This window comes from Oncorhynchus mykiss, chromosome 28, assembly GCF_013265735.2.
Source record: "Oncorhynchus mykiss isolate Arlee chromosome 28, USDA_OmykA_1.1, whole genome shotgun sequence".
Taxonomy (NCBI): domain Eukaryota; kingdom Metazoa; phylum Chordata; class Actinopteri; order Salmoniformes; family Salmonidae; genus Oncorhynchus; species Oncorhynchus mykiss.
This window is the reverse complement of record NC_048592.1, coordinates 24828938-24841183: the sequence shown is the minus strand read 5'-3', so window position 1 is coordinate 24841183 and position 12246 is coordinate 24828938. Positions and strand designations below refer to the sequence as shown.

At 45.0% G+C, this 12246-nt stretch overlaps 1 protein-coding gene across 9 annotated transcripts in view; it reads right to left on the bottom strand.

The window, feature by feature from the left end:
• LOC110508784 (partitioning defective 3 homolog) overlaps positions 1-12246 on the bottom strand; it is a 227961-nt gene that overhangs the window by 74262 nt on the left and 141453 nt on the right. For 7 of the 9 annotated variants that reach the window (XM_036966639.1, XM_036966637.1, XM_036966638.1 and 4 more), the window contains 4 exons: positions 10469-10625; positions 5619-5793; positions 4544-4695; positions 1636-1680 (listed from right to left, as the gene is read on the bottom strand). In XM_036966639.1, coding sequence (XP_036822534.1) covers positions 1636-1680; positions 4544-4695; positions 5619-5793; positions 10469-10625 — 529 coding nt within the window. The remainder of the gene's footprint in view (positions 1-1635; positions 1681-4543; positions 4696-5618; positions 5794-10468; positions 10626-12246) is intronic. The other 2 variants (XM_036966640.1, XM_021589604.2) reach the window with 1 other exon arrangement.

Here is a 12246-nt window from a genome sequence, read left to right as displayed (position 1 = left end):
GCATAGCCTGCGAGAGGTGGGACACAATAGCCTGGGCCAGAGGGCCATACTCCTCCACTGATTGGCTATAGGACATTTTTGACACAGACTGTATCCACATGTTTGTCCACTAGGTTAGTAGAGGGCAATGGAGAGGTGTTTGCCCACTGTTATAGGGCTCCCTAATGGCCAATAGCAACAGTTATTCCTTCAAACTTTCCAAGACGTTTCCAGTCGATTACGTGCCTACATGTGCAACTCCAGTGGGTCCTATAGTCACACAGGGATTCTCAAATGGCACCCTATTCCCTACATAGTGCACTACTTTTGACCAGAGTTCCATGGGACCTGGTCAAAAGTAGTGCACTATAAGGTTTAGGGTGCTATTTGGGACTCTTCCAGGGTATTCCCTGTTTGACATTCCTCCTGACTGCAGGGTGATTGATACCTGTATTTATTATCATAAGGGAGCACCACCGATCTCTGTACGACCCACGTTATCTTCAGTTTGAATAGGGTGGCGGTCTGTATAAATACGCCTAGTACAGATATGTAGAAGGCTGGAGGTTGCCAGGTCTGACTATCTGAAACTCCTTCTCAAACAAACCGCTGCATGATGTTCTTGACTCACGCCGTCTGTCAGAGGTCTGAATTCATGTCATTTTTAAGACTACCACAGAGGTGTGACTGGGAAGCGTGCAGTGCGGCTGCTGACTGAAGGCTAAAACCAAATGAATGTGGTTTGATGCATGAAAGCCCATCAGCCGCTGCTTCAGTGAGACGTTAAGAGGACAGGACAGCCTGATGAAAATGAATAGGCACCAGCCCTGCTTGTTCAGGCTGCAATGTATTCAATTTACCGCCTTCCACCTTCGCTCCACTTCTCACTCCCAGCCAAGCAGCCACAATATCCACGGCCACCCACATTGAAGTGTGGGGCAGCTTCCCAAATGGAACCCTATTCCCGAAATAGGACTCATAGGGCTCTGGTCAAAAGCAGTGCACTAAATTCGAAATAGGGTGCCATTTGGGACATATACCAGGTATCTCTCTTGCAAGTGACTGCTCAGACAATATTTGGAGAAAACAAGGGACATTAATGACATATTTAGTCTCGTTCATGTGTACAGTAGTTCTACCAGACTGCTTCTATTTCCTGATGGTTCCCTTCATTTTTCCTGCTTCACTGTGGCGTACATTCTGCTAAATCCAATTCTTTCTCTTGCTTTCACTGTGCCATTCAGCTAAATCCCATCCTTCGAAGGAACTTCTATTTAGAGGTGGCTGTGAAAACACACAGCTGACAATGACGGATGACTTGCTGTCAGTTTGCAGCCCAGCCAAGGACAGAGCGTTCTCTTTCTCTTGCTCTCTCTCAATCTATCGCGCTCAGTCTCTCCCCCTCCTCACATCCCCATCCACAGAACAATTAGCAGTGCTACCGTGTCTTAAGAAAAATCACTGCCAAGTCCATATTCACCCACCCACAATTCCACCGCAATGACCTCAAACTGTCTCAAGGTTCTTTGTATTCTATTCTCTTCTCATAGTGAGGTGGTAGATTCTAAAGCAGGTCTGGATTTGCAGGATGGAATGTGGGTAGCAACTGGAATGGATGAGGTGTCCGTTCTCCCTCAGTGACATGTCACTCCTTACCTGGTGTGTTCTCTTTGCGAGGGGTGAGGTTAATCTCGTCGGCTACTGTTAAAGGGGGGCAATACACATTTAGGATTGGTTAGTGAGCACATTCCACATGCAAACATTCCAGCAATGTTACTGTACAGTGCGTACATCACATCTTTGGGCAACTTCAAGGGCAATCAGATACCATGCGAGACACAGACAGAAAGACAGGGAAATGGAGGGGTTTAGGATAGCAATCAGAGCTATTGTGATATAAACAGTGCAGGACTACAATAATTCAGTGGGGATCAGAAGCAGATTAGATATAGCCTGTGTCCCAAATGGCACCCTAATCTCTTGATAGGGCATTACTGGTCAAAAGTAGTGCACCACACACACATATAACAGGGTGCCATTTGGGACGCAGGCACAGTGTGGGTGGGGTGGAAGACTGTCAGCCAAAGCGATCAGGAAGGTTTAATGTCATCTGAAGTGAGCTGAAACCTTATTCTGAGGTGTGCAGCCTGTTTGATGTCACATAAAAAAAGGCAGAAATGCATCACACGTGGATTACATAGAGTAAAAGCCACAAATATCAGGGTGTGCAATACAAGTCTTACAGATGCAATTAACAATGAGTGGGTATGTAGGTTCTTCGGAAAGTTCTCAGAACACTTGACTATTTCCCCATTTTGTTACCTTACAGCCTTATGCTAAAATGGATTGTTTTTTTCCTTCAATCTAGACACCATACCCCATAATGACAAAGGAAAAACATTTTTTTGCTTTGTCATTATGAACTAAAATATGACATCTTTAGGATCTCTCTGTACTTTGCTCCGTTCATCTTTGCCTCAATCCTGACTAGTCTCCCAGTCCCTGCCGCTGAAAGACATCCTCACAGCATGATGATGCCACCACCATGCTTCACCGTAAGGATGGTGCCAGGTTTCCTCCAGACGTGATGCTTGGCATTCAGGCCAAAGAGTTCAATCTTGGTTTCATCAAACCAGAGACTCTTGTTTCTCATGGTCTGAGAGTCTTTAGGTGCCTTTTGGCAAACTCCAAGCGGGCTGTCATGTGCCTTTTACTGAGAAGTGGCTTCCGTCTGGCCACTCTACCATAAAGGCCTGATTGGTGGAGTGCCGCAGAGATGGTTTTCCTTTTGTAAGGTTCTCCCATCTCCACAGAGTAACTCTAGAGCTCTATCAGAGTGACCGTCAGGTTTTCTTGGTCACCTCCCCCGATTGCTCAGTTTGGCCAGGCGGCCAGCCCTAGGAAGAGTCTTGGTGGTTCCAAACTTCTTCCATTTAAGAATGATGGAGGCCACAATTTAATATACCACAGGGTAGACTCCAATAAAGTTGTAGAACCATCAAGGATATTCAATGGAAACAGGATGCACCTGACCTCAATTTTGTGTCTCATAGTAAAGGGTCTGAATGCTTATGTAAATAAGGTATTTATGTTTTTATAAATGTGCAAAAAATGTCTAAAACCCTGTTTTCACGTATCATTATGTGGTAGTGTGTGTAGATTGAGGATTTTCATTTATTTAATGAATTTTATAATAAGGCTGTAACGTAACAATGTGGAAAAAGTCAATGCTTCCGAAGGCACTGTATTTACAGTAAATATACAAAAGTATGTGGACACCCCTTCAAATGAGTAGATTCTGCAGTTTACGCCATGGCCGTTAAAATCAAGCACACAGCCAAGCAATCTCCATAGACAGGCCATTCTACTGCCAATGTCTTATTGAAGAGCTCAGTGACATTCAACATGGCACCGTCATAGGATGACACTTTTCCTACAAGTCAGTATGTAACATTTCTGCCCTGCTGGAGCTGTCCCGAGTTAACTGTAAGTGCTGTTATTGTGAAGTGGAAACATCTAGGAGCAACAACAGCTCTGTCGAAGTGGTAGGCCACACAAGTCCACAGAACAGGACTGCCGAGTGCTGCACGTAGAGCGTAAATATAGTCTGTCCTCGGATGCGACACTCACTACCGAGTTCCAAACTGCCTCTGGAAACAACGTCAGCACAATAACTGTTTGTTGGGAGCTTCATGAAATGGGTTTTCACGGCTGAGCCGCACACAAGCCTAAGATCACCATGCGCAATGCCAAGCATCTGCTGGAGTGGTGTAAAGTTCCCCGCCATTGAACTGGAGTGATGAATCGCGCTTCACCATCTGCCAAATGGGTTTGGCGGATGCCAGGAGAAAACTACCTGCCCCAATGCATAGTGCCAACTAACGTTTGGTGGAGAAGGAATAATGGTCTGTGGCTATTTTTCATAGTTCGGGCTTGGCCCCTTAGTTCCAGTGAAGGGAAATCTGAAAGCTACAGCATACAATGACATTCTAGACGATTCTGTGCTTCAAGCAGTTTGGGGAAGGCCCTTTCCTGTTTCAGCATGACAATGCCTCCGTGCACAAAGCGAGGTCCATACAGAAACGGTTTGTCATGATTAGTGTAGAAGACCTTGACTGGCCTGTACAGAACCCTGACCTCAACCCCCTCAAACACCTTTGTGATGAATTGGAACACCAACTGAGAGGCAGGCCAAATCTCCAAACATCAGTGCCTGACCGCAATAATGCTTTTGTGGCTGAATGGAAGCAAGTTCACGCAGCAATGTTCCAACATCTAGTGGAAAGCCTTCCTTGAAGAGTGAAGGCTGTTATAGCAGAAAAGGGGGGCCAACTCCATATTAATGTCCATGACTTTGGAATGAGATGTTCGACAAACAGGTGTCCACATACTTTTGGTCATGTAATGTATGTGCCTAATTTGGGTATTCACAGACAGAGGACTAGGGCTTAATCTCTCTGGTAAACCGACCTAAAACATTGTGCCATTGGTTCCAGGAGGAGCTGACCTATAGAGTGTCAATGAGAGGTAGGAAAGGGACATGGGTGGATGTTTGGGTTAGTACCTAGATCCATGCTCTTGGACTTGCGTGTCTTGATGATCTCCAGCTGACCGGCATCTCCAAACTGCTTTGTCCGTTTCTCAGACATGCTCTGTCTGCCGAAGCCCTCCCTCTGAAAGGCTCCGTCTGGGTCGGTGTCATCAGGGCTCAGAGGGCTACAGGAGGAGAGGGGGGAAGGCAGTGATGGAGAGAGACAACGACAGACAAAGTAAGTGAAAGTGAGTGAGAGGATAAAGGATAGAGAAAGAGAGAGAAGAGAAGGACAGGATGAGATTACTCTCGTGCAAATCAAACAGTCATCATCAATGTCTTCCAATCATCAAATCAAGCCACTGCAGCTCTTCGAGTCAGGACCATACCTGAGGAGCCACTGATTACAGCAGAGACTAATTTGACTGGGCTGGCCCAGTTACAATCACCACCCACTCAGACCATCCCAGCCCCACTGATGGGAACTGACTGGGCCTCCTCATCACATGGTGGCAAAAGCCCTTCACGTCCAGGCTACTACCCAAATGACACCCTATTCGTATTTACAGGACTACTTTTGACCAGGGTCATTGGGCTCTAGTAGTGCACTATATAGGGAAAAGGGTGTCATTTGGGATGCAGTCCCAGTTAAGTGGGTAGCAGGTTTCCTTTCAAAATCAGATGCTTCAGCAAACATAGGAGACACATTGACCTTATGTTTCAACATACAGTATAAAGAAAAATATATACCTACAGTGTATTTCAGCGTAGAAAGAAACAGTGGAATATTTTGAACACACAGTACTAGGTCTAAATTAGTACAACTGAAATAATACTAGCATTCCATTGCGAAACCTTAGCAAAACATGGTCCCGATTATCAAAACAAATGTTACGCGTGACACACTAACAGCTGATATACACAGAAACCCTAAGCGGTGTTCGTGGAGATGAAATGTGTGTCGTGTGTTTGACTGAGGTAACAGAAGGTAATGAGCCAGTGCTGAAATAAGTCCTAAATGGCACCCTACTCCCTACGTAGTGCACTACTTTTGACCAGGGACCATAGGCCACTATGTAGGGAGCCATTTGGGACTTTGTCCTCTCACCTCTCATTCTGAATTTGAATCTCTTTGGCCCAGGGGGGAGGGACCCCCACATCGTCATGTGAGCTGGAAGACGATTGGTCAGAGAGATGGGTAGGAAGTACTGGCAGCCTATCGTCTTCGATGATGACTGTGTCGTCCTGGGGCATGTTGACTGTAGGGGAGAGCTGGTAGTTACCTATAGGACAAAACAGAGAAGCATGATTGGAGAAGGCTTTGATATACATCACACAATAAACACATTTAAAGCGTTCATTTGATATTCATTGGACATTTGATCCTTTGATATAACACGTAACTAATTTACCACAATACATGCTTTCATTTAAAAGCAGACCCAGAGTGAAATTCTCAATCAGTTCCTATTTAAATCACCATGCTGTGTTTGGCAGCATCTGGCATGACATTGTCAAGTGTCATTATAGTGTGCTTAATGCAAGCTGTGGCATTGTGAAAAACGGAAAACTATTGACTTTGGCACGCTCACCGAGCAAGGCAAAAAACCTTCCCCTTTCTTTGTGTCCAATAGAGGGATTTAAAAACACATTGCTATGCAATGCATGACGCTATCCTGTCTTTGGCGGTAACTGAGCATCTGAAGAAGGGTGGTTTCAATGCTGTATAATAGCACTCCACAATGACGGAGAGAAAAGTTTGTGTTAGAAATCTGCTTGGGTCTCATGGCAGGAATACAGGACTTTCCACCCGGGACGTGAGGCCTTGCGCCAGGGTTAGTGTTTGTTTCTCATATCCTTTCACACTGAGAATCTGTGTGGTACTAAATATAACCATAGTTCCACACTGCCCGGCCAGCTAGCATGGCTGGATTGATGAATCGTGGTGTGCTGAAAGTTCACAGACTCACCAGTCTCAATAGCAACCAAAAGGTCGCTGGTTTGAATCCACGATCATACTACGTGAAAAATCTGTCGATGTGCCCTTGAGCAAGGCACTGAAACCTAATTGCTACTGTAAGTCACTGTGGATAAGAGCGTCTGCTAAATGACTACAATGTAAATAGAGCAGAGGGACTGTGTGTGTGTGTTTGTGCGTGCATGCTTGCGTAAATTTAGAGTGTTGTTCCTGTCGTCTCTATCCCTGCTGTGTGTGTGTGTGTGTGTCTTTTCGGGGAACTCTGGTGTGTGTGAGCCCTAAAGCAGTGTACATTGGTCTTCTAAGGCAGTTGGTCTAAAACCTCTCCTCGTGGACCCCCCCAGACGTTCTCCTCGCGGACCCCCAGACGTTCCACAACTTTGTTGTAGCCCTGAACTAGCTCACCTGATTCACCTAGTCAAGGGCTTGATGATTAGTTGACAAGGCTCAATGGCTCTGTAATGAAACACGACTGTAGGTGAGTAGGAATGAAGGTGGCAGGCACCGAGTAGACCAATGAATAAATCTACTTCTGTTCATGCTTTTTTCTAGAAGCAATCAACTTTTTTGGCAGGCATCCATCCATACCTAAGAATGTTATTATGGGTCCCAAATGGCACCCCATTCCCTTTATAGTACACTACTACTCTATGGGCCCTGGTCAAAAGTAGTGCACTATATGGGAAATAGGGTGGCGTTTGAGACTTACAAAGTCTTTTGTAGACCAATCCAAGGTCACTATTTTACCAACAATGGTGAGCAGAACTCAAAGCACCTGACTCGGTGGGATTTATTTATTACACTTTCATTACAGTTTACAGTAGCCCTAATAAAAATAGACATCGCGACAAAGGAACAATAGTTGCAGCGTTTTTACAGAATTGTCTCGTCTTCAGTAAAAGCAATTATCAGATACTTTATGTGGCAACATGCCGGTGAATACTGAAGAGAAGCAGGATTTAATAGCCGAGAGGAATGCCAGGCCAGATTAAATGGGAGATAGAGTCTGGAGGTGAGAATAATTGGGCGAGGGATGCAGGAAAAGGAGGGTTTTATTTTGCTACTGTCCAAGTCCATCTGCATAATTCACATAAGCAGGGAAATTGCCTTCGGTCCACTTCTTGAAGAACGAGCCGTTGCCTAAAGATGAGAATAATTAACTCAAGAAACATCTAATCCTCTAATTGTCATAGCAGTGGGGTAGGCCTGCACAACAATAGGAAAATGATCAGAGAAATCAGGCGAAGCCAAACCGGGTGTTAAGTCTTAACTAAAACAATACAACTAACTCATTATGCCATTGTATTCTCAGGATATATTTAGCAACATCATCAAGTCGAGCATAGAAGTGTTGAGGTACAAAGTGATATGTATTTATTCAGTTTAGAATTTTGGACGCACTGTTTTTTTAAACTAGCTAGTCCACAGGTATTCCTGCTGCCTGGTCTGACTGTAATCTGAACGCAGCACAGTCTATCCTGGCCCATAGACTACTACTGAACTACTGTGGGGAATAAGGTACCATTTGAGACAAACATCTTCTGGCTTATAAAGGGCTTTAACTCTATTCCAACCACTTTCAATCTGACATTAACACAAAGCCTCACTGGCAATTCCTAACTCTAGGCCTGCCAAGACATATGGAGAAATAAGCTTCGCTAAATAAGCATCGCTATGAATCAAAGTCAAAGTTAAAACATTTGCTTTTCTAACCAGAATGACTTGAATATAAGGCCCACAAGTGAGGCACACAACCGAGATGAATATCTATACTTTTGAGGAGATGGGAAATGTTGTCCATCAATGGGCTGTACGGTGCATTCTAGGTGATTCTGATACAAGGAGCAGTCTCCTTCAAGGAGTGAATGGGAGTCTATTGAGCACTAGCTCAGACAAAACATTAGCACAAATTACATCAACAAGAAGTTAAACATTACAAATCTTTCCCAAGATGTCCAATAATTAACTTGCTATCATGACATTACGTACTTTAAAGGAAAATAGGCACTTTTCTTGACATATACACTGACTTTGAGAAGGGATTGAGTAACGATTAGCAACCACGTGACGCAGCATGCCAACGTGAACACAATTCATCGACAGTCTACTGGGTGGGGCGTTATAGGTTCCTTCATTCATTGGATTCCTAGCTCTTTTCTATAATCAAATCAAATTGATTTATAAAGCCCTTCTTACATCAGCTGATATCTCAAAGTGCTGTACAGAAACCCAGCCTAAGACCCCAAACAGCAAGCAATGCAGGTATAGAAGCACGGTGGCTAGGAAAAACTCCCTAGAAAGGATCTCTGGCATCGGCACCATGCAATGCATCCTGGACTAAAGAGGCAGACAAAACGGGAAAAAGTTGAGACAAATATGATCAATAGCTCATTCAATAGAAGACATCCTCCCAAGTTATGACATCAGTCAGTATTGAAATCTATGATGGACGTTTTCGCAATCTAAAAGTGGTATTCCTATTAACTGCCAGTATGGTGAGAGCGACTATCACGGTGCTACGTCATACAGGACGGATTTCTCCCTGCTTGAAGGCCAACAACTCAGATACACATTGAATTACCCAGAAAATTGATAGTACATCACTCAGAGATGCACAAAAACTATATAACATTCAAAATGGGTGAACCTTTCCTTTAAGAAAATGAGTTTAGGGCTACTCCAATAGAGAAAGTAGTACATTCCCCTGCGGACCCCAATGTGTGTGTTTACAGTAGATTAAATGATCTGCGACCACCTGGTTTGCCAACACAGGAAATGGAGTAACTGACTGTGCTAGGAGTTCAACTTTCAGTAGATCTTAATGTCTCGGAAAATGTACGGGAAAAGGTCAGACAATTTACAGCTCAGGGCCCTTGTATGGTGTAGTGCAGACCTTCTGATTGATTCAGTGGTTTGTGTGCTCTGTGAATCCCTGAGCTCTCTGTTTGGAGTCTGCCTGTTCTGTCAGCTCCTCAGGCTGACCCTGAAAGAGAGGAACAGTACTGTTTGTGTAACCAAACTGTGTGTGTGTCCATACTGTGTGTGTGTGTGTGTGTGAGGGCCTTGGGCTGACAGACAGACAGAACAGCAGGCAGTTTGATGGGAGGACAGCTTTTAAATGGTTCGGTCACAACTGCGCCACAGAGATTCAATCAATCACAGGTTTTAGATACCAGCCAGCCAACCAACAGCTAGGCCAGGTGTTACAACAGAAGATAGTGCTGCACCTATTCCAGTCCACCCAGTTTGGTAACAGAATGAAGGCACAAACAGCACAAACCGCCATTCTGTTTGCAAACGTTGCAATTTTCTGTGGAAATTGTTCAAACTAGTCCTTGTGCATAGAGCTGTATGGTTTGTTTAACTTTGGAATCATTGGTTATTGTTTGACATACATTTTAAAGTCAAAGATCTGAGTCAATGTCACTGTTACCATGGAACTGCCTTCTAATATTACGCATGGTTAGACGTGAATACTTTTTTAGCCGTATGAATAATCAAACTGTGTCCTATTAGTTCTGTTTTAATTAATAGGGCTTTTTTTTTTTTAAGTAACACACATCTCAGCTTGGCTCAGGTGTAAATTGGCTCTTATCAACCCTGTTAGTTTACAGTTTGTAGAGTGTGATGTGTGAATGACAAGAGCTGGCATTAACCCAGCAGTACGGCTGTAAGAGGATCTGGTGCTAACCCAGCAGTAAGGCTATGAGAGGATCTGGTGCTAACCCAGCAGTAGGGCTATGAGAAGATCTGGTGCTAATCCAGCAGTAGGGCTATGAGAGGATCTGGTGCTAACCCAGCAGTAAGGCTGTGAGAAGAGCTGGTGCTAACCCAGCAGTAAGGCTGTGAGAAGAGCTGGTGCTAACTCAGCAGTAAGGCTGTGAGAGGAGCTGGTGCTAACCCAGCAGTAAGGCTGTGAGAAGAGCTGGTGCTAACCCAGCAGTAAGGCTGTGAGAAGCTATTGGGGGGACCTGACTCACCCATCATTCGGCCCATTAGTGTCTGCCGTGGCATCAGGTTGTCGTCCAGGCCCTCTATGCCTCCGTACAGGGAGTGGGAGATCCGCCGCTCCCTGTCGTCCAGCAGGGTGGAGTTGAGGGTCTGCTCCGGTCCCAGGGGGCTCCCAGAGGCCTCCATCTACACATACAGAGGCATTGGGAAGACCGGCACAATCAATACATTGTATGAAGGAATCCTTATTATACTGGAAATGTGCAGTATGAGACAGAAATTCTCCCTTAAGTACATTTGGATTAAATCTTGATATTTGAGCTCGTGTTTTGTCATTCTAGCTCAAAGCCACAACCCTATTATGGCTATTTCACTCACTGTGGGATTGCAGCAGCGACTACAGCTAAACCTAGAGATGATCCATCACCCCGTCTGTGAGGGACCGGTTGCACCGGTAGACACAGGCTAGGTTCATGCTACATAGCCCCAGCACCACCACAGCTAGGCTAGCTAGATAAATGACAGACCTGTAGAGGCAGGTTAGGTTCATGCTACATAGCCCCAGCACCACCACAGCTAGGCTAGCTAGATAAATGACAGACCTGCAGAGGCAGGCTAGGTTCATGCTACATAGCCCCAGCACCACCACAGCTAGGCTAGCTAGATAAATGACAGACCTGTAGAGGCAGGTTAGGTTCATGCTACATAGCCCCAGCACCACCACAGCTAGGCTAGCTAGATAAATGACAGACATGCAGAGGCAGGCTAGGTTCATGCTACATAGGCCCAGCACCACCACAGCTAGGCTAGCTAGATAAATGACAGACATGCAGAGGCAGGCTAGGTTCATGCTACATAGGCCCAGCACCACCACAGCTAGGCTAGCTAGATAAATGACAGACCTGTAGAGGCAGGTTAGGTTCATGCTACATAGCCCCAGCACCACCACAGCTAGGCTAGCTAGATAAATGACAGACCTGCAGAGGCAGGCTAGGTTCATGCTACATAGGCCCAGCACCACCACAGCTAGGCTATATAGATAAATGACAGACCTGTAGAGGCAGGTTAGGCAGGCAGGTTCATGCTAATATTATCCACAACACCACCACGACCATGGTTAGGATAGCTTGATAAATGACTATGGATTTTCAATAGCTGTTAAGATGCCTGCTGAGAAGAACATTCCCCCACAGGAGAGCAGCAAGGTGCCACTTTCCTCAAGGGGCTATCTGACACACCACTGTTTATTGGCCAAATAGGTCATTTACTGCCTTGGACACTTTTAAACACACATGACTGAGGAGCTGGGGAGGAAGTGGGGTTGAATGTGTGTGGACCATAGAATTACATGGAATCAATAGAATCTCTATGGTGAGGATGCCCTCACTGTTTGCACTTAGAATCTCCTCTCTCACAGATTTTAACTATACACGCTGATATCCTGACACATATTAAGCCTAGTCCAAGTGTAAAACGCATTCACAGTGGAGAGACTTAATTTAAAGAACTTCCTAGTCCAGGACTAGTTTAATGAGTTTGGGAAACCAGCCATTGAAGTGCAACGGTTTCTGTATTCATGGCTCAAGGTGAAGAAAATGACTTATTAGCATGAAGACTGATGTGCATCACAACAAGAGGAAATGTCATCAGTGAATAATCAACCCATAGCGCCTTCATTTCCTACGTTTGATAAACGTGCTGATAACAGAGACAGGTGTGATACAGGCAGGTTCAGTTCATTTAATGCAGAAACTGCTCAACATTCACCAAGCAGACCTGGCTGCTCCCTCAGCTAGTAAAATGAGAG